This window comes from Triturus cristatus, chromosome 11 (genome assembly GCF_964204655.1).
Source record: "Triturus cristatus chromosome 11, aTriCri1.1, whole genome shotgun sequence".
Classification (NCBI taxonomy): Eukaryota; Metazoa; Chordata; class Amphibia; order Caudata; family Salamandridae; genus Triturus; species Triturus cristatus.
In genome coordinates, this window is record NC_140594.1 from 46,359,070 (window position 1) to 46,381,805 (window position 22,736).

At 46.1% G+C, this 22,736-nt stretch overlaps 1 protein-coding gene across 5 annotated transcripts in view; it reads left to right on the forward strand.

The window, feature by feature from the left end:
* The window catches only part of SFSWAP (splicing factor SWAP), a 628,330-nt gene that overhangs the window by 445,730 nt on the left and 159,864 nt on the right, over positions 1 to 22,736 (forward strand). For all 5 annotated transcript variants that reach the window (XM_085632760.1, XM_085632762.1, XM_085632761.1 and 2 more), the window contains exon 14: positions 1,462 to 1,772. In XM_085632760.1, the coding sequence (XP_085488886.1) occupies positions 1,462 to 1,772 (311 nt within the window). The remainder of the gene's footprint in view (positions 1 to 1,461; positions 1,773 to 22,736) is intronic.

A 22,736-nucleotide genomic window follows, 5' to 3' on the forward strand; every position in this document is an offset into this window, starting at 1 on the left:
CTTGCATTCTTGCATGAGTGCTCCTTTCTGTAAACGGGCCTGTAAACCTTCTCCGTATCTTATCACATTTGCAGTGCATTTAAAGACAGATGTCAAATGTCCGGCTCTGTCTGACTTCAAGGTGAGAGTATTTGTGACAATCTTGCTGGATACTGGGGTAGGAAAGTTTTTTTTCCCTAGCACACATTTAAATTGTGCAAGTATTTCAGAATAAATCCAAATTATGAACGCACAAATGAAGCATCCTATTTGTTCTGAAATGTGTGGAAGCAAATAATTTATCATGATCATAACAATTAAATTCTTTAGGTGAGGCAATTTCCACACATTGTTTATTCGCTATATAGTTTTATTAGTAAAACTGTGTGGGGGAGTAAAGGTAATGGTCATTTCAATTGAAAATGTGTTGTCTGTAATGGCAGTTTGCTACCACACTATTCATTCTCCACTCTGCACCACTCCACCTTACACCACTCCACTGACCCCTGCTCCACTCTACTGCACTTTGTGCAAGTGCACTCTACTTAACTGAATTCTGCTCCACGCCACTCTTCACCGCTGTACTATCTGCCACTCTACTCTGCACCACTGCACTCTACTATTCACTACTATGCTGATTTGCTTTGGCACTGCACTCTACGTCACTCTACTCTGCAACACACTATGCCAATGCACCCTACACAGTACACTCCACACCACTGCTCTCTACCACTGTACTCTACGCTGCTGCACTCTACTCAGTATCACTCTACATTACTCTGCATCACTGTACTCACCATCACTCTACTCTGCCACTGCACTCTACGCCAGTCTACACTACTGCACTCTAAAAATAACTGTTCTGCATCACTCAACTCTGCACCACTGCACTCTATAGCACCCCACTCTATAGTACTGTATTCTATTCTGCACTGCTACACTCTACGCCGCAAGCACTGCACTCTACGCTAATGTACTCTGCTATTCTCTACGCCAATGCCCTCTACACCGGTCTACTCTACTGTATGCCACTCTAAGCCACTCCACTTTGTCACTTCAATACACAACACTCTTTCACTCCCCTCTACAACATTCTACCCCACTCTACAAAACTCTCCTCTATGCCACTAGCTTTAAGCCATGCTGAGCAGCAGCCACACAGGTGTGCAACATGGCTAAAAGTCTTGCATTGGCAAGACCTATTGGCTTTGCCAATGCTTATTTTCCTCGAGTTGGCCACCCGTGTAGAATTTCAGGCACAGACTAGAAAGCATGCAGAATATTGGTGGACAGATCGGTGACAATTTGCATAGGTGTGGTCGTCCAGTGGTGCATAGGAACAAAGTCAAGGCATTCCTGCCCTAGGTGGTACGTCCAGAGGAAATCCTGGCCTTTCTTGTGGACAGGTTGTATTTGATTGAGCATGCCTCTTAAAACGTTGATCAAGAGTATAATTTTTGAAAAAATTATTTTTCACATTAGCTCGTCGATGACTTAAGCCCAGAAATGTTGGATGAGGACAAAATTGAACCCATTACAGAATATAGTATGGAGGATTATGATGTGTCGGAGTATAAAGTCCCTGAAAGACCTTCAAAAAGAATAAAAGAATATCACAGGGAAGTGACAGTAGTGAAGGAGAAGAAGAAAAAGAAACACAAGAAAAGATCACGCTCAAAGTCTCGATCGCCAAAGCCACAGAAGCACCAGTCAACATCGAAGTCCAAGTTGAAAGCGCATGTGAAGGCCAAGCATTCACTCCCCAGTGCATACAGGACAGTCAGGCAGTCCAGGTGAGTGCAAAACATGATTCCCTGATCATTCACTCCCGTGTTTCCTCCTTTGGTAGTTTTTTGTGGACCAGCAGTAGTAGCAGATGTCTGTAGACTGGAATGAGTATCTTGTACTTAAACTTGTTGATATGATTTCATACACTGCACGGCCATTCATACATTGCTAGAACTGACGTCACTTGAAGGCAGGGCCAAAAATGGGGCTGATAGCAGTGTGCATGTTTGTCACGTCACACACTTGTCTACCTCTTTGTCCACTTGAACCTCAATTTAAGCACATATCATTGGGGTTTATCCTGCACTAGGCCCTTCACTTAGTCTTGGAATTTAAGTACAGCTTAAAAGGGAATGATACTGAAGTACCTAAATGTCTTTCGGCTCTGGCTGGATGCTAGAACCCCCAGTGGCAGGTTTTTGTTTAGCTGTGGAGCAGCCAAAGACCCTGTGTGTAACATACACAGATAGTGGGCCTTAGGTCAGCCTCCCTCGTGCATTGGGTCACTTGGGTCGGGCCCCTTCATCCATTGACTTGTTTGCGTCAGGCCATTTCTGCCATTGCTTTGTGACATTGTCAATCGTATATATGTGTGCCTGCGATGATTATTTCTCTCTTTCTCTGTCAAGCTGTTGGCCAGTCGGTGTAATATTCAGTCTCCTAGGTAGTGTTCCCGTTGTATTGGATGACGTGCATTGTTTTTAGGAGCACACCAGCTTCCAGAAACTATTTTCACAGCCATTTTGAAAAGAAGACTTATATCAACATTTTCTGCATATTAACTAAATGCTTATTTGAAGTATTTTCTACCTGTTTCGTTAATGCGCTTCAATACTTGTTTTAAATGACTCATTTTCTATCTTTTTGTACTTATTTTCCATTTATACTTTAATTACTTTATCCTCACCTTCTTTTCTATAGCTGTGTTGTCCCATCGCATGGCGTCCCACATTTCATGTTTAACAGCTCCCTTTTTCTGCAGTCTTCGCTTTTCCAATACCCTTCACTTAAGCCAGTCACTTCCCTTTTGGCACTCACGTCCCTTTTCTGTACGACTCATGATGCCCTGTCAGCGCAAGCAGGTGAACAACTCCCCGCAGGCACCATTCCTTCGTTTCACCAGCACTAGTCAATGAGTGAGGGCCATCAGCAGCTCTAGCCGTTCGTATTCTGCCTTGTTCCCCAGGAAAGTGGCAGTCAGGATGACAGATAGCATTGCCATCTTGAATTGGGGAATCTGCCTCGCCTTAATTGTAACTAAAGTACAATAAGTCTGTCAGACACTTTTCCGTAAGAGGAAATGAAATAGAGTGCTTGAATTTCTCCAGTATTGTAACTTTGATAGATTCACATGCCTGAATCTTTCCTGTCATCATGGTGGGAGTCCCACAGTAACAGTAGAAATAGCAGTACTGAATACATTACATAGACCTCCATTGAAAGATAATTCAATTGGGTACTTTTTCAACCACATTTTATAACATCCACAGTTCATCCAATCACAGCATAGACCCCAGAGTAACCCTCTCCACAGAGCCACCACACCTCAGATTTCTTACCGCACGTTGTGTGATTGGGAGTCTTTCTGAGCTCTGCTCCGTGACAGTTGGTTATTCAACTTTTGACCTCCAGCTTTCAAATCAAGGTATTCCTTTGTGACTTTCAAAATGCCAGATAAAAAGGGTTGTTTAGGCCCTGTTAATCTTGTGGGAAATATAGGCTTGTCTCAAAAGATCCCCACATGCAATATCTCTATTGCTTCTACCCTGACCATAAGCCCAGGGAATGCAAGTACTGCCGAACCTTCTCGGCCAAAACCCTCAAGGATAGGGAAGGAAGGCTGCTCCTCTGGCTACAGAAGAAAAAGCTGTTTCTGAATCTGGCTCTGAGACTAAGGAAAACCCCATTCTTCCTCCAGAAAAAGAAAAGAAGGCAGCTCCTCTTCTCACCAAGGGGACTCCAAAAGATCGAAATCGCAGGAGCAAGGAAAATCTGAGGAGAAACAACACAAAAAACATGGGGAAGTGGCTTCAAAACCATCTTCTGCTCCAGTCTCTGCTTCTCTGACTTCTGTGAGGGGTCTATCTTCTCGTCCGTCGTCTGCTTCGTCGACGAGAACTACTGCTGTCGGTAGACCTGAGGTGATTTCTACTCCGTCAACTGTTTCTACAGGAACGGCGACAACGTAGACTATCACAACGTCCACTGCGACGACGGGACTGCAGTTGACCTTGACAGCTGCTTCACCGCGGACGAGACCATCACTATCGTCGGGACCGTACTCGTCGACGAGTCTCCCGCCGACGAGAATCACCACTCCTTCGACAACGCTGTCCTAGTTTCTGCCGACAGTGGTGGTATCGGTGTCCACACCGTCCGAGGTATCGTCGAGAGAAAAAATGCTTTTGGGGCCTTCAAAAATTCAGGATTTTTCAAAAATCTCATTTGCCTCCAGCACGTCTGCTAGATTTTCAAGAATCTGAAGAGGATGGTATGTTTGGCCCTGCGTATAGTCCATCTCAACTTAAAGTATCAGGACTCTGATGATTAGGACTTAGAGGACAATACCCTTCCTCTTACTTAGCAGGAGAGTATTCGTTCACTGATACAGCTACAGTACAACAGCCAGAATTTTTTCAAGAACGTTATCCCTAGGACGAAGAGGATCCTCGCCATTTTAGAGAACCATCTATTAACTTCCCAGTATCGTTGGTTACGGATTTGCCTCATAAGTTAAATGACTATTACAGACGCTTTCCTGAGGCTAAAGCTCCAAAACATCCTCCGCCTCCTCAACATGCCCCTGTAGAGCACGCAGGCCAAGTAACACTTAAGTCCACAGGGAAAAGGTTTTGCCTCCTCCAATTATTATTGATGAAGACCTTCAAAATGTGGATTAACAACAAGTAGAGGAAGGAGACATACACACTGATGTTGACACCCAAAATAAATGGGATGATTATGTAGTTCCCACTCTGTCATCTCCTATCCCTCCTCCAACAGACTCTCCCCCTGATGACATTGGGAGCTTTCATGACCTTCTGTAAAGTGCATCTAAGGGCTTTGATTTGCCTATGCCAGTTAAACAAACTGAGTGTTCCTTGTATGACTTTAAGCCAGGCACTCAGCGATCCATTAGGGCGATTCCCATAGTGGATTACTTATGGCAAGAAGGTCATAAACTGATGAGGTCACCAGCGTCTATTCCAGTGGTGATAGCGAAACTAGACAAGAAGTACAAAGCCCCTGATAACTCGCCAACATGCCTCCTTAGTCATCCTAGGCCGGATTCCGTAATCATGAAGGCTGTACAAAGAACAGCTAAAAACCCGGCAGCTCAGTGTTCTGCACCTCCGGATAAAGAAGGTCGTTGGCTGGACAACATCGGTGAAAGGTTCTCCGCTCTAGCGGCTACCTCTATAAGAGCTTCCAACGCTATGGCCATTCGGGGAAGGTACCACCGACAGATGTGGCCGGATCTGTCTTCACTACTAGAACATCTTCCTGAGGATTAGAAAAGGGAAGCAAGGGATATCTTGACGGAAGGAGAAAGGGCTTCCACTGAGATTATAGAGATTGCTACAGATATCTCTTCTACTTCCTTTCATCAGCGGTGCTGAGATGTCAGGGGTGGCTGAAGGCGACTAGCTTCCGTCCTGAAGTTCAGGCTAAAGTGTTAGATGTGCCTCTTGATGGCAAGCGTTTATTTGACAGTCATATATATGAAGCCCTTCAATCTATAAAGAAAGACACAGACGCTGCTAAATCCTTGGCAACGCTGCATCAATGTTGCTTCCAGTCCTTTCGGGGTAGAGTTCGAGGGCAGTATACACCTAGACCACAGTTCCAACAGTGGTTTCAACATTACCCTCAAAACACATCAAACATACAATCAACCGTTCAGGTCTGGCACTGCATCATCCTATTCACGGCCCACAGCTCGTAAAAGGCTACCGGAGATCGCAGGATTCTAACAAAAGGCAATGAGTTTCACCAGGCCCCTGCCACTGCAGTCCCACAACAATTTGATCCAACCTGCTCAAACTCCTTACAAAAAGTTGATGTCTATCTCGTCGGACAAATGGGTGTTGGATATCTTTCACCACGGTCACACCCTGGAATTTATACAGCATCCTGCAATCACCCCTCCTCCGAAGGTACCCCCCCCCCCCCGCATTTTCCAAAAAATGAAAAGGTAGCCGTGCCGTCTCATTTTCATCGCTCCCGGGTGGGCACGGCAATTTTGGTTCACAGAGCTACTTCGCCTATCAGAGTGCACTCCGATTCTCTTTCATCCGGGAGAGGATCTTCTATACATGGACAAGGGGCAAGTGTTTCATCCTCAAATTCTCTCTTTACTTGTCGGCTTGGCTCCTCACTTCGATGAATTTGGAAATCTAAACATACCTAATGATTGCAAAGCAATTTTACTAAATTCTCAAGCTCCTTGAATGCTCAAATGTTACTCTGCAAAATGGAATAGGTTCTGTGTATGGTGTATCGCTCATTCATTATATCCACTCTCATCCTCTCCAGAGCAAGTATTGCCCTATCCTTGCACCTAGCTGGGACTCTCACATTCTTCCATTAAGATCCACCTTGCTGCGATTTCTAGGTTCAGGTGACGTCTAGATCAATCCTCGTGGTCTCATAGACTTATTAAGGGATTTTTGCAAGGCCTCTTCAGGGCCTATCAAGCAGTTAAATGTCCTCCAGTGCTGTGGCAATTGAATACAGTCCTATCACAACTAATTTGATCCCCATTTGAACCTATTCACTAATGTAACTTACAATTTCTCTCTTGGAAAGTGGCCTTTCTCTTAGCCATTACATCAGCCAGACGTATCAGCGAAATTCAAGCCTTCACTGTAAAGGAAACATATCTACAATTTCTGGCAGACAGGGTTGTTCTACGTACGAATCCTTTCTTCATACCAAAAGTGCCATCCTCTTATCACCTCAACGAGCCTATAATTTTGCCTACATTTTTTCCAAATCCGTCCTCGGTGGTGGAAAAATCTCTCCATGCTTTGGACATCAAATCCTGTTTGAAATTTTATTTGCAAAGGACAAGATCCTTTTTAAAATCCTTTTAACTGCTAGTTTCTTACTCTGCACCTAGGAAGGTACATGCGAGCTAGAATTGCTCGCCAGGTCACTTCAGCTATTGCTTTCTGCCATGAGAAGGCTGGACATCCATTGCCTGCAATGGTACAGGCCCATTCGACAAGGAAGTTGGCAACTTCTCTTCAGCCATGTTAGCGGGAGCATCTCTCCCTGTCATATGCAGGGCAGCAACGTGGGCGAGAACAAACACGTTCGCAAAGCATTACTGCCTGGATGATTGGAGAAAGGCAGATATAGCTGTGGGACAAGCGGCTATTCGTCGTCTCTTTGCCTAAGGTAGGCGGCTTGTAGCTATTCTGGTTTATTTATTTGTGTATATCAGTTTGATTGTTATAATTACTTGCATTAAGAGAATTCGAATAATATGCTTTTCTCTAGTGCTGTCATGGTGGGATTGTTCGCCTTCCCGTCTTCATTATTTCTTCTTTTTTCATTATACTGCTTTTTAATCGGATTCAAGCATTTGAATCTATAAAAGATACAGTACTGGAGAAATAACAAGTTACCACCAAAGGATCGCAATAAAAAACAAGTTACTTACCAGTACACTGTGGTTCTCCTGTATTGATATCTTTTATAGATTCACATGCGACCCCTGTGTTGGCTCTGTGGAGAGGGTTACTCCAGGGTCTCTGCTGTGATTGGCTGAACTTTGGATGTTCTAAAATGAGGTTGAAAGAGTACTCAATTGAATTTTCTTTCCATGGAGGTCTATGTAATGTATTCAGTACTGCTAGTTCTACTGTTACGGTGGGACTCCCACCATGATGACTGGGAAGATTCAAGCATGTGAATCTATAAAATATATCAACACTGGAGAACCACAGTGTACAGGTAAGTAACTTGTTTTTTATTGGAATCCTTTGGTGGTGGTGTGTTTCTTTGTGGTTGTTCTTTTCTATTTACAATCCAGTTCTTTCAACTCATCCAAAAATGCCACACATCAGCTTTTTCTCTTGTAAGGGATTTCCGGGTATAGTCCTAATCATGTGAATAGTCCTGCCCATGTGCGTGGACCCCAGAGCACTTCATTAGATATATCTTCTTAAGTTGTCATCTTCTGCCTTTCTTCAGGAAGGCCTTTATAGACACTTAAGAGATAAAGACAATAATGCAGCCTAATCAACTAGGCTACACTGGCCATTACTTCATCTTAAAGTAAAAAAAGATAGCCAGTTTCAACTTTTAAATTTAGCAATTTTGTGGGTTTTACACATAGAAAACTCTCCTTCACAAAACTCCTTTTTTCATGATAGAGATGAAAAGGAATGGCTAGAGAAGCCCCCATAGGCTGCCATTATGTGTCTGCAAATGGGTACTGTGCCTTTAAGAGTCTCCAGAGACCCCCGGTATCTCATGATGCACAGCCAGAGGCAGTTACTTTCAGTTATATTGCGGCTCCTGCTAGCAGGACCCTGGAGCATTGAGCTCTACCTTTTTTGGTATTTCATTCAAACTTTGTTCTATAATTGGATTTTTGAAGTTTCACTCGACGTCTTTGGCCTTTCGCCACCTTATGCTGTAATATTTTGGCAGAATTTCTGCAGTTTTCTTGTCAAAATGCCATCTCTGTTTGACAAGTGTCCTGACTGTGGTAGGAAGAAGGCCAAGTCTGATGCTCACAGAGTTTGTATTCTGTGTTTGCCTGTCTCTCATATGCCCGACACCTGCACTATTTCTAAGACCTTTTCCAGGCGCACCCTGCATGACAGGGAGAAGATTTGGCTCCAAGGGTTGGAGCAGAGAAGACCGAAGGCAGCATCTTCAGCCTCTGGCCAAGGAGAGGGTAAGTCCTCTACCAAAACCCATGCTTCGACATCTGGGGGGCTCCCCGGTCGAAAAACGGCAGAAAAACGATGCCGGCCCCGATCGACATCGAGGACGGCGACGACGACGTCGAGAGCAGGTATGACGACTATATCCTCTCCGTCGACTCAGGGCTCTGGGTCGAAGCGACATCGACTATCACCGTTGAGGAGAAGAACGTCGAGGTCTCGGACGAGATCGCCGTCGCGGGTTTCCTCGTGTTTGACATTGACTCAACGTAGATCGCCGTCGAGACATCATCATCGTCAATCAGAGTCACACAGGCAACGCCGGTCTCCATCAACGTCTACGAGAAGGTCGACGTTGAGATACCATTCTGGGACTTGCTCCGTAGTGAGCCTATCGTCGTCGACAGGAAGTTCACGTTCCAGACTACGTCGACGCTCGCCGTTGAGGTGTGGGTCGAGGGGAAGGTCTGATGTTGAGTCCAGTGCCCCTTCTTCACGGCTGGCCCGAAAAAGGAGGAGATTGATCTCTTCTTCAGGCCCTGAGTACTCGCGTACCTATTCACCATCCAGGACTCCTCCTGCTCCTTGTCAACTGGTGCCAGTGACACCAACACCAGTGCCAAGTCCGCCGCCGCCTCCTCCTTCTCCAACTCCTCCTCCTCTTCCTTCTCCAATTCCGCTGCCGCCTCCTTCACCGCCGCTTCCTTCTCCGCCTGGGCCCACAGCTCCTCGTCCAGTAGAACCTCGAAGACCAAGAACACAGTCTCGCTCGAGACATTGTTCCCGTAGACGACACTGGTCTTCCACACGATCACGTAGTCATCGATATGAGAGATCTCTCTCCTGGCATATTAGGGATACGTCTTCCACGAGTACAGGGAGGTACTCGCCTAATCTAACGGACTCTCCCCCTCAGAGGGTGTCTCCTGTTGACGATATCTCCACCTTCCAGGAGGTTCTGGTCAGAGGAGCTTCAAAGCTGAACATCCCCCTGTCTACTCCTGTGCCGTCGACATCGATGATCTTTGAAACTCTACATCACGTCCATTGCTCCTGTTGGTGCTTGGTTTGGAGGAACCGGCTATGGAGCTGTTTTTGACTCCATCTTCTATAAAATCTGCACCTTCCAGGTTACACAAGAAGTATCGCCCACCTGAGTCGGATCCTGCCTTCCTCCGACTGGACCCCACCCCGGACTCAGTCATAGTGGTGGCGGCACGAAAACAGCATGTTACGGCTCCGACTTCCACAGTGCCACCAGATAAGGAGAGCTGTAAGCTGGATTCAGTGGGGAGAAAAGCTTGCAACGCCGTGGCTACATCCATGAAGGCGGCCAGCTCTACTGCCTTGCTGGGCAGTTACGACAGATCCGTATGGGAGTCCCTTCAACAATTTGTGACTCTCCTACCTAAAGACAAACAGGAAGATTTTCAGGAGATCGTGAAAGAGAGCCTGATGGTTTCGAATCAAGTCATCAGCGCTGCAGCGGATACTTCACGCCTGGCGGCCCACGGGTATTGCCACGGAATTGCTCTACGGAGACATGCTTGGCTTCGTCTTGCGCTGTTGCGCCTCCGGCTTCAGCGACGTATTTCCAATCTTCCGTTTTCCGGCATGACTTTTTGGCTCCCATGCGGACGAAGAGATAGCGCGCATGAAGACTGAAATTTAGACTTTGAAGGCTGTAGGTTTAGAGAAACCGAAAGAACAGTGAAAAACCTTCTGCCCTTTCCAGCGGCGTTATTCCTCTCAGAGGTTTCAGCGGTCTCTGGGCTGTCAGTCCTACCAATACCAGCAGTTTCAGTGGTCTTTTCAGCCGTTTCAGAAACGCCAACAGCGAGGACAATCCAACCAGCAGTCTGGACAGGGGAACAAGGCTCCTGCTGGTTCCAAGCCCTGAAGGGTTTCTTCCCCCTCGTCCGTTATCCACTCCGGTGGGGGGACTCATTCAAAACTATCTGGACAATTGGGCGCTGAATATTGTTCGCAGTCGATACTCGCTACGTTTTACAAGCCCTCCTCCTTCGATTCCTCCAACTCGATCATGCTACATGCTACGCAATTTGCAGAACGAGGCCAACCCCTATTACAGAAAAGGGCGATAGAACTGGTTCCTAGGGCACTGAGAGGAACAGGACTGTATTCTCGGTTCTTTCTAGTCCGCAAGAAAAACCAGAACGAGTTCAGACCTATTCTCGACTTGCGACAGGCCAACAAATGGGTTCGCAGAGAAAAGTTTCGGATGTTGTCCTTGCATCAAATCTACCCTCAACTTCATCAGGGAGACTGGCTAAGCGCAGTATATCTGCAAGATGCATATTTTCACGTGCCCATAGCAAGGAAACATCGCAAATTCCTGCGGTTCACCATGGGCAACAACCATTATCAATACTCAGTGCTGCCTTTCGGCCTGTAGTCAGCTCCTCGGACATTTACCAAATGCATGGCCGTGGTAGCTGCGCATCTGAGAAGGAACAAGTTGTTCGTCTACCCGTATCTGGACGACTGGTTGATCAAGGCAGCTAGGTTTCAGAAGGGCAACTGCATCTCAATCGGACTTCCAATCTCCTACTTCGTTTGGGCCTCCACATCAACCTCACAAAGTCTGTCTCGACTCCTGTACAATGTCTTCAGTACCTGGGAGCCACCATCGATACACGCACGGCAAACGTGTGTCCTTCGGAGGAGAGACGCTTATCGATCCTTCGGAAGGCTCAAGCTCTCATGGTCATGCCCTTCCCGATGGTGAGGAAAGTATCGTCTCTCCTGGGCTCCATGGCCTCCTGTATCTTCCCCTCTCCGAACGCACGCCTGCAAGAATGTCTGGAGTATCAGTGGGACCAGAAACTGGGGGATTGGGAAGACCGGATTCAGCTGTCGCAACAGGCTCTCCAGTCCATCTGATGGTGGTGTTCTCCATGCAATCTCCTCCGGGGGATTCCATTCCACAAGGAGATAGACGCAAACCATAGTGACCGAAGCTTCTCTCCACGGCTGGGGTGCGCTTTCCGACCACCTTCAGATACAGGGTACATGGTCCAGGAAAGAGGCCAAGTACCACATCAACTTCCTGGAACTTCGAGCAGTCCATTTGGCGCTGAAAGCCTTCCAGCCGTCGTTTCACACCAGTTCCCTGCTTGTTCAGGCGGACAATACGACCACAATGTTTTACCTCAACAAGCAGGGGGGCTCGAGATCTTGAGCGTTATCTCGGGAAGCCCAGGCCATCTGGAACTGGCTGTTGGCCAGGAACCTGACCATCACAGCAACTCACCTCCCAGGTTTCAGAATGCTCAGGCAGACGCGCTAAGCAGACTCATTCAAGAAAATCACGAATGGGTCTTAAACGACAAAGTGGTGCGAGGCATCTTGAAAGATGGGGTACTCCAGAAGTCGATCTGTTCGCTACCGCGGAAAACAGCAAATGCCGCGACTTCGCCTCCAGGTTTTACCAACCAGGGACTCTGGGGAATGCAATATGGATCAACTGGTCAGGTGACTTTCTCTACGCTTTTCCGCCAATTCCCCTGATCCCGACACTACTGATCAAACTCTCGCAATCACGGGCCAAGATGATCCTCATTGCTCCGGAGTGGCCCTGTCCGTGGTTGTTCACAGACCTATTCCACCGGTCTCTCCTGCCACATCTCAGTCTTCCATGCCGGCCGGACATTCTGACGAAGTTCGACGGGCAGATGGTGCACCCCAACCTCTCGTAGTTGAATTTGGCGGCATGGCTCCTGAGTTAGTACAGTACGGACATTTGAATCTCCCTCAGGACTGTATGGAGATATTGAAAGAGGCCAAACGACCATCTACACGCACGTCCTATGCATATAAATGGAAGAGATTTTGCATCTGGTGTGCATCTAAGAATGTGGATCCTACCTCCTGCAAGGAAGATGTCATCCTTCCTTACTTGGTACACTTGGCTCAATCTGGCCTTCAGTTTCATTCAATCAAAGTTCACCTGGCAGCTTTAACTGCTGATAGGAAATGTCCTTCACAGTCTTCCTTGTTTTAAATCCCAGTCATTAGAGATTTTCTTGAAGGATTGAAGAAAGTGTTTCCTCCCATTAGGCGTCCTTCGCCTCCTTGGGAGCTCAATGTGGTTCTTTCTCGGCTGGTGAGGGAACCGTTTGAACCCATTCATAAGGCTTCTCTTCAGCATCTGTCTTGGAAGACGGCTTTCCTTGTGGTCATAACTTCTGCCCGCAGCAGGGTTAGCAAACTTCAGGCATTATGTTGTAAAGAGCCTTATACAGTCTTTCATTCCTCTAAAGTAGTTTTGAGAACTCGGCCTAATTCCTACCTGAAGTAGTTTCAGAGTTTCATGTAAACCAAACTATTACATTACCCACATTGTTTCAGAATCCCTCTTCTCCTGCTGAGAGGTCGCTTCATTCCCTTGATGTTAGCAGGGTCTTGAAGATCTATTTGGACAAGACTAAGGAGGTCCGTAGATCAGACCAGTTATTTGTAAACTATGGCTTGGTCCGAACTGGTCTAGCTACATCCAAGCAATCCATTTCTAGGTGGATTGTTTCCTGTATTCAGCTGTGTTATCAGAAAGCCAACAAGACTTTTATTAGTAAGCCTAGGGCTCACTCTACCAGAGGTAAAGCAGCTACTGCAGCTTTACTTTGTAATGTACCTATTTCGGAAATTTGTAAAGCTGCCACTTGGAAGTCAGTCCATACATTTACTAAGCTCTACTGCCTAGACACTGATGCTAGGGCAGATGCTCAGGTTGGGCAGACTTCGCTTCGCAATCTATTAGCACAATAGTGCGGATGTTCTCTGTTTCTTCCACCGCTTGAGTTTTGTTTTGGGATGGGCTTGCTAGTCTATTTACATGATTGACTATACAAGAAAATCCCCTACAAGAGGAGTAGTTTCTTACCTGTAACTCCAGTTCTCTTGTAGGGGTATTTCCGTGATAGTCTTAAGCAACCCGCCCACCTTCCTGGTGGCAGACACAGATGTCCCCAAGACTCAGCAGGCTCTGCTTCTTTACGCCTTCAAAAAGAACCAAAAGTAACTGCCTCTGGCTGTTCATCATGGGATAAAGGGGGTCTCTGGAGACTCTTAAAGGCACAGTATCCATTTGCAGACACATAATGGCAGCCTATGGGGGCTACTCTAGCCATTCCTTTTCATCTCTATCATGAAAAAATGAGTTTTGTGAAGGAGAGTTTTCTGTGTATAAAAGTCAGAAGATTGCTAAATTTAAAAGTTGAAACTGGCTATCTTTTTTCACTTCAAGATGAAGTAATGGCCAGTGTAGCCTAGTTGATTAGACTGCATTATTGTCTTTTTATCTCTTAAGTGTCTATACAGGCCTTCCTGATGACAACTTAAGAAGATATATCTAATGAAGTGCTCCGGGGTCCACGCACATGGGCGAGACTATTCACATGATTATGACTGTTACGGAAATACCCCTACAAGAGAACTGGAGTTACAGGTAAGAAACTTTTTGGTTTTGAAAGACTCTGGCCTGTATCCCTGTGCCATTCGTGACAAGTACCAAAAGCTGGGCTTTTGTATTTATTGTCTCTTTCCTTGAATTGTGGACGAAAGGGGTCGGGTGAGTCTCCAACTGCAAACACACAAAAAAACTGTTGGATAGTTGTGTCCCTCAGCTCATAAGTAGGGGTTATTTTCACGGCATTCCTTCGTTAATGTTCTGTACCATTTATTTCCAAAGCTCATGTTCCTTGCCAATGCCCTCATGTGTACAGAGCTTGTTTAAGCCCTCCAAATGTATGTCATTTTTTACGATTCTTCTGTAAAGTTAGGAACAACAGGAGTAACCATGTCCTCTCCTCGCTCTTAATTCATTGCTGTTGGTTGTGGACTGCAGGGTTAGGAACTTAGTGGAGTTTGTGGCGAGTGTGCAGTTTTCTGCTGTTGCCTGTGTCGTGCCCGTCCAACACCTGAGAGGTATCGGGCCCAGGTCCTTGATGGGTGTGTGGGTATTAGAGGGTTACCGGACGGTTTCATGTCATCCGGGGTGCCATTTTCCAGACTTTCCTTAAACAATGTAATAAATTCTGTGAATTGTAGTTGTGGCCCTTTAACTAAAGCGTCTGGACTAAAACTCCTGAAAATAAAGATTTGTGCCTCTAGATACTGCTTTAATCAAGTAAGCTATACATAAGAAACGTTCGCTATTGCCACTCGTGATCTAGAACTAAGCATTTTATAATGAAACCATAGGGTTACAACAAGTAGAGGAAAGATTTATTTTTTGGCTTGTAGAGAAATGGAAGGGAAAATGTAAACAGTAAATATAACAAAAGTATAAAGAGACAGGGAAACAAGGAGGAAATGAATTTGAAGGGAATGAGAAGAAAATGTGTGGGGGTACTTAGACTTTCTTCACCTCTGCCGCTGGAAAGAAAATAGAACAATTTAAAAATAAAGGAAAAAAGTGTGCATGGGATTAAAAACTCAGATACAAAATTGAGAAAAAATGAAATGGAAAAGTGACAAATTAAGAAAAGAAAGTAAAGCAATTTAGAAATAATGAATTCAAAGTGATGAGTTGCAGTGCACATCAGTTTCCCACCCTCTGTGCGGTTTCAACGTCCAGTAGCGGCTGTCACCTCTATCGCCTTGTAATGCCACCTTCAGGGCAACTTCAAGTACCATATGTACTCGCAGCCCGGCACTGATGCCACATAAGGACTAACTGGTTACTGGGCTTACTCAGGGGGATTCCAAAACGACGTTGGACCTGATTGACCTGATTGAGGGGGTCAAAGTCTTAACATTCTAAGGTCGTCCCTATTCTTTTGACCACAATCCCACAAGTGGTCCCCCAACACTAATCTGATGGTGTCCAGCCTGTGGCTGGTGCCCAACAACTACTTGGATCTGCAGTCAATGACACCCAATCCCTAAAGTTTCTCACCCTGATAACCTGTTACCAGCTCAGCACAGGCCTAAACAACACAATCTGAACGATGTCCTAGTTGTCTGCTCCAGGTCAATATGTGATGCATACTACACAGATTAATCCATCCTATCGACACATTGGTTAAGTAGGTTTCATGTCCAGCTGCTGTCTCATCTTGTTTTTAGGGTCGAGCCTGCTGCGCTAGCAAGGCACTATTAACGCAGAAGGGCTTGGAGCCCACCCGTTGCTTATCATTTGTTAGCTTGCATGGCACTTTTCTTTGCTTTCGTCAAAGCAGGCCTAACATCATTTGCATTCCTCTCTGTGGAGCAGGGACCAAACACTGATTGATTCAACTTAATCAGTGTCCGTTCGCTGCTCCCAACGCGATTGAGGTACTACTATTTTGTTGTTTTGAACTTTTAGTGCCTGCAAACAGAAGGTGTGACTGGCAAAAACGTGCCCAGAAGGACAAACAAAATTGCAAAGATTTATTTTCTATAGTAAACTTTGTTATTTTGCTCCGTCTTCTTTTCTCAATTTGCACTAATGTTTTCTTTTGTTTTTGCTCCTGGACGCTGCTCTCAAAAGACAAGGATTACTTTATCGCAAAGCGACATTTTTTTTTTCTTATTAGTAATTTCTGAAATGCTTTAGCACATGGGTTCTCAAACATTTTCCCAAGGGCCAAGAGGTTTGGTCTGAGGTATGATCGAGGGCCACATGGATGCCAGCAGGGTGGCCGTTGTGGCTGGGTGGGGGTGGGGGTGGATGTAGGGGAAGCGAAGCACGTACATCTAGTGACTGAATTGCACCATGTGAAACCAGAAATCCTGGGATCAATATTGTCTTCTCCATTTGAGCAAATTGTGTGATCCTTGGCAGTTGTTTTAATTCACTTTCTCTCCTTTTTCTTCATTATGACATTCAAGAGGACCTTTACATTCATGACTTCATGATGTGCCCTATACGAAACCTTCTTCTGTGTTTGATTTGTTAAACTACAATGTTGTTCATGTATAATAGTAACCCAAGCCAACAAAAGGGTGCACATAAGAAGTGACTTACCTCTTAGTACACTATTGGCATTGTTGTCAGGATGGGTGGAAGCATGGATGTTTCTAAATTCATGTTTGAAAACGATCACTTTTGAAAATATTTAATGCACTGATATAATCTAATGTAATGTTTGTAGCAAGATGTCTTAAAAAGGACGGCATTCCTAAAGACAAGTGGTGCACAACTCCCTAGTTACTTTTTTCTTTCAATCAATCTGTAAATAAATGCGTGCACGTGTATTCTAACATCTTTGTAATGTTAGGGCTGAGTCCAGTACCCAGTAGCCCAGTGCTGCTTTTCACAGGGGTCCGCATGAAAAGGCCAGGAGGGCCGCATGCAGCCCCTGGGCCGTATTTGTGGGCATCACTGCTTTAACACATAATCATACAGTACACTACAATCCACCCCACCCCAATCCGCCCCGGTCTAATCCATTCCACCCTCGGCCAAACCATTCCACCCCACCCCACTCCAATTCAATCCGCTCCAATCCACCACATCCCAATCCTCCCAAACCACCCCACTCAATCCAAAACAATTTTCCCCACTTCAATCCAAAACAATCTGCACGACTCCAATCCAAAACAATCTGCCCGACTCCAATCCAAAACAATCTGCCCGACTCCAATCCAAAACAATCTGCCCCACCCCAATCCGAAACCATCTGCGCCACCCCAATCCGAAACCATCTGCCCCACCCCAATCCGAAACCATCTGCCCCACCCCAATCCGAAACCATCTGCTCCAATTCGTAACAGTCTGCCCCACTCCAATTCAAAACATTCTCCCTAGTTACTTTTGTCTTTAAATTAATCTGTAAATAAATGCTTGCACTTGTATTTAACATCTTTGTAATGTTAGGGCTGAGTCCCAGTACACAGTAGCCCAGTGCTGCTTTTCACAGGGTTCCGCATGAAAAGGCCAGGAGGGCAGAATTTTTGGTATTTTCTTAATTTCTTTATCTATAGAGCGTAACGTTCATCTGATAGGATATCACGACGCTAAAGGAGCGAGATCTCATGGTAGATATGAAGTGGGGTACAGGATGCTGCTGGAAGGTCCGACATTGGGCCTTGGGGAACAGATGGGTTTTGAGCTTCTTTATAAATGTCATGTAATCATCAGTGAGACGTAGGTCCAGTGGTAGTTTACTCCATTGAGTGGCACCCTGGTATGAAAAGGTGCGACCTCCTGCCCTTGCTTTTTTATACGTTTTGTCTTGGGCATGACCTCAGGCACCTGGTCGGGCATAGAATTGGACTTTGTTATGAAGAATTATGGGACCAAATTGGTGTAGTGCCTTGTGTGCATTGCTCAGAAGCTTGAATCTTGCTCTTTGACGTACGGGCAGCCAGTGAAGCAGTCTCATGCAATCTGACGCGAAGCTATATCTGCTTTTATTGCACACCAGTTTTCAGCTGCATTTTGTATCACCTGCAGGCGTGCAAACAGCCATGCCCACGAACAGTGCGTTCCCGTAATCTATTTTACTAATGAGTCGGGCTTGTGTGATTGTTCTTCTGCATTCCAATGGAATCCAGGGTAAGAGCCTTTTACGGAGCTTCAGAGTGGCAAAGCATCTTCCGCAGAGGGCCCGCACATGATCCTGCATGGTTAGGGTGTTATCGATAAGGACGCCCAAGTTTTTGCGCGCTGTTTGGGTGCCAGGGCGTCTCCCAATGATTGAGGCCACCATGAAGCATCCAAGATTAGGTTAGCTCCTCCAAAGAGCAGGTTTTCTGATTTTTCAGCGTTTAGTTTTAAACCCTGTTATGACATCCAGGTCGCCATCCTAGATAGGCAGTTCAGTTTTATCCTGGTGTTCTCATGCCTTTCTCCAATGGCTATCATCAGTTGTGTATCATCCGCATAGGAGCAAATGCTGAAACTTCATTTCTCACTCATTTTTGCCAGGGATTATACATAGGCGTTGAAGAGCGTAGGGCTCAGGGAAGCTCCCTCTCGGACACCGTAGCTGGTGGTTTTTGGGCATGAGGTGAACGTGCCCATTTGTACAGGTTGCGTTCTATTGCTCGGGCAAGAGTTGAACCACTGAAGGGCTTTGGCATGAATACTTTTCTCATGGAGTTTTCAGCAGAAGTTTGTGAGACCGTGTCGAAAGATGCCGACCGGTCTAATAGGATCAGGGCTGCTGCCTTCCCCTGATCGATCAAGGATCTTATATTGTCTAGGACAGCCAAGAGGGTTGCCTCCGTACTATTGGTGGCTCTGAAGCCGGTTTGAGAGGGGTCTAGTAGTTTGTTGGTTTCAAGATAGTTGGACAATTGTCTATTGACCAACTTTTCCAAAACTTTAGATGGGTAAGGGAGTTGGGAGATTGGCTGATAGTTGGCAGGGTTGTGAACGTCCATGCCTGCCTTTTTCAGCAGAGTGGTCACTATCGCCTGTTTCCAAGATTCTGAGAAAACTGCAGTCTCTAGAGATTGGTTGAATAGCTGAGTGACATCAGGGCACAGTGCAGGTATAATCCGGGCAAAAATTAAATGTGGGCATGGATCAAGTGGAGATCCTGATTTAACTTCCCCCCCCCCCATTGCCTTTGCAACCTCTTCCTCTGCAAAATGGGAAAACCTACCCAGACTTGCTAGGGCATCGGGGTAGGGATCCAGATGTTTCCAATTGGTAGTGTCTAGTGGGGGATTGATACTAAATGACGAATATATTTTACTCATTTTATCGGAAAAGAATTTGCTAATCTCACAGCATTCTTCCAATGGAAGCAGCGTTTGGTACATACTGGCTGGTTTGCAGAGCTCTTTTACTATTTTATACAGCTCTTTTGCCGAGTTGCTGTTCTTGTTTATTCGCTTCACGAAAGAAGTTTTTTTGGCCTTCTTGATTGCATTGTTGTAGCTTCTCAACTCTGTCTTGTATACCAGTCTGTCTGTGTCTTGTTTAGACCATCTCCATTTGAGTTCCATTGTTTTGCACTTTGATTTCAGTGCCCTAAGTTTGGGCGAATACCACTTCTCAGCTGGTGTTTTCTTTGTGAGTTTGTTTTTTAATTTAGGCGCACACTGATCCAGTGTGTTTATGATCTCGGTTTCTAGGCTTACCGCTCCCGTGTTAACAGAAAGGACACCTAGAGCCTTTGGATCGTTGGGGAAGGAGTGGAGTTGAAATGAGTCAGGAGTGACTAAACTCCAAGCTCTATTTGCCGCTAGTAGAGGTATTAGAGTTTTTGTTCGGGTTGCCGGCAGACTGAGTGAGAAAGAAATTAGTGAATAGTCTGTCCAGGAGAGAGGTCTAATCTCTTGGACGAAGGTGGATTCTATGTTGGAGAATAGTAGCTCCAGTGTATGCCGTGCAGTATCAGTGGGCCCCTTGACCCACTGCTTTAATTGAAGAATTTGCATGTCGTTTTTCCAAGTGTGTTGCTACAGGATTGTTTTTTCAAAATGGACGTTGAAATCTCCTATTACTATATAGTTTTTGTGATTTAAACATGCGACGAATAATTGGGTGAGTGGTTTAGCACTAAGCTCTGGTTTATATCCAGGTGGATTGTAAATTACTGCTCCCCCAAGTATTATGGGCCCCCTCTGGACACCTGAAATTATAATATTTCATGGTTTCCCAGTAGTGCCACGGTTACATGGAGACAGGTAAAGCAGTCATTGAACATGATGGCAAGCCCCTCTCCCTTCCGTCCCTGCCTGGCTTGTTTTAATATTTTATATTTAGGAGGTAAGGCGTTGGCAATGTCAGGGGAGTTTTCATCCAGCCAAGTTTCTGTGATAAAAACTAAGTCCGTATTGGTCTTGTTTATAGTGTCCCAAATGTCAAGGGAGTGTTTAGGTACAGACCTAACATTAAAATAGCTGCAGTTCAGTTTGGTCTGGTCATCCATTTCCGTGTGTGACCAGTCTGACTGTGCTAGGCTGCACTATTTACAACTGAGACAAGAACAAGGGCCCTCCATATACCCTGGATAGGCTTTCATACAGGAAACGTTGCCTGGTACGTGTTTGGATAGTGCCAGGATTGAATCTCTAGAGTAGTGATGAGGGTAACTATAATCTGGTTTGGAAGGAGCAGGGGTCTTGGCCCCCTGGTCCCGGTCTGGTGCTGACGAGCTTGCAGTAGGCGCGCCAGTGGCGCACCTCACCTTGCACATCAGCCTAAAATAGGAGATCGAGCGGAAAAACTACTCCGCCCCTCCTAAACCGGTATCACAGTTTAACACATAAGCATACAGTTTAGTACAATCCACCCTAGACCATCCAATCAGCCCCAGACTAATCCATTCCACCCCTGGCCAAACCATTCCACCCCACAACAATCTGCCCCACTCCAATCCGAAACAATCTGCCCCACTCCAATCCAAAACAATCTGCCCCACTCCAATCCGAAACAATCTGCCCCACTCCAATCCGAAACAATCTGCCCCACTCCAATCCGAAATAATCTGCCCCACTTCAATCCAAAATATTCTGCCCCACTCTAATCCAAATCAATCAGCTCCACTCCAATCCAAAACATTCTGCCCCACTTCAATCCAAAACATTCTGCCCCACTCCAATCCAAAACGTTCTGCCCCACTCCAAAACATTCTGCCCCACTCCAATCCAAAACCATCTACCCCTCTCCAATCTGCCCACTCCAATCGAACACAAGCTGCCCGACTCCAATCGAACACAAGCTGCCCGACTCCAATCGAACACAAGCTGCCCGACTCCAATCGAACACAAGCTGCCCGACTCCAATCGAACACAAGCTGCCCGACTCCAATCGAACACAAGCTGCCCGACTCCAATCGAACACAAGCTGCCCGACTCCAATCGAACACAAGCTGCCCGACTCCAATCGAACACAAGCTGCCCGACTCCAATCGAACACAAGCTGCCCGACTCCAGTCGAACACAAGCTGCCCGACTCCAGTCGAACACAAGCTGCCCGACTCCAGTCGAACACAAGCTGCCCGACTCCAGTCGAACACAAGCTGCCCGACTCCAGTCGAACACAAGCTGCCCGACTCCAGTCGAACACAAGCTGCCCGACTCCAGTCGAGCACAAGCTGCCCCACTCCAATCCAACACAAGCTGCCCGATTCGAATCCAACACAAGCTGCCCCACTCCAATCGAACACAATCTGCCTCTCCCCAATCCAAAACCGTATGCCCCAATCCAAAACAAGCTGCCCCAATCCAAAACAAGCTGCCCCACTCCAAAACAAGCTGCCCCACTCCAATTTGCCCCCACTCCAATGCAAAATAATCAGCAATACTCAAATCCACCACACTCCAATCTGCCCTTATCCAAAACAATTTCCCCCACTCTAATCGACCGCACCTCACCCCAATCCAGTCCACCCTACTCCAATCCAGCAACATCCAATCTACCCCACCCCAGTTCACCTCAACCCAATCCACCCCACTCAATCCAATCCATCTCAGGCCAATCCACACCACTGCAATCCAGTCTACTCCCACTCTAATCAACACCAGTTCACCCCACACCAGTCCACCCTGATCAGTCCGTCCCACCCCAATCCATCACATTCTGCTGCAGTCAAATCCCCACTCTACTCCAATCTATCCCACCCCAGTTCACTCAATCCAATCCTTCCAGCCCACCCCATTACAATCCAGTCTTCCTCCTTCACTCCAATCCACCCGACTCCGAACCAATCTAATCCAATCCACCTCACCTCATATCAGTCCAATCCACCCCACTACCTCAATCCACTCAATTCAACATCACTCCATTTCACTCTACCCCACTGACCTCTACTCAACTCTGTGACACTCTACTCCCCCTACTCTTGACACTCTACTCCAACAAATCCATTCTAGGACACACTACTCCCCCCACTCCACTCCTGGACACTTCACCCCACTAACTTTAAGCCATGATGAACTGCAGCTACATTGGTGTACAGCATGGCAAAAACACTGTGCCAAAGTCAATACCGCTTGTATAGGTAAGACCTATTGGCCTGCCAATGCTTCTTATATATTGTATTGGTGCCCAATTGTTATATTCCATAATATAGGCCCCGGTAATCTCATTAACCTTCACCTATATTCTCTCCCTACATTACGCTTGTCACGGTTTACAGGGACGACCTTTTACCTAGATAC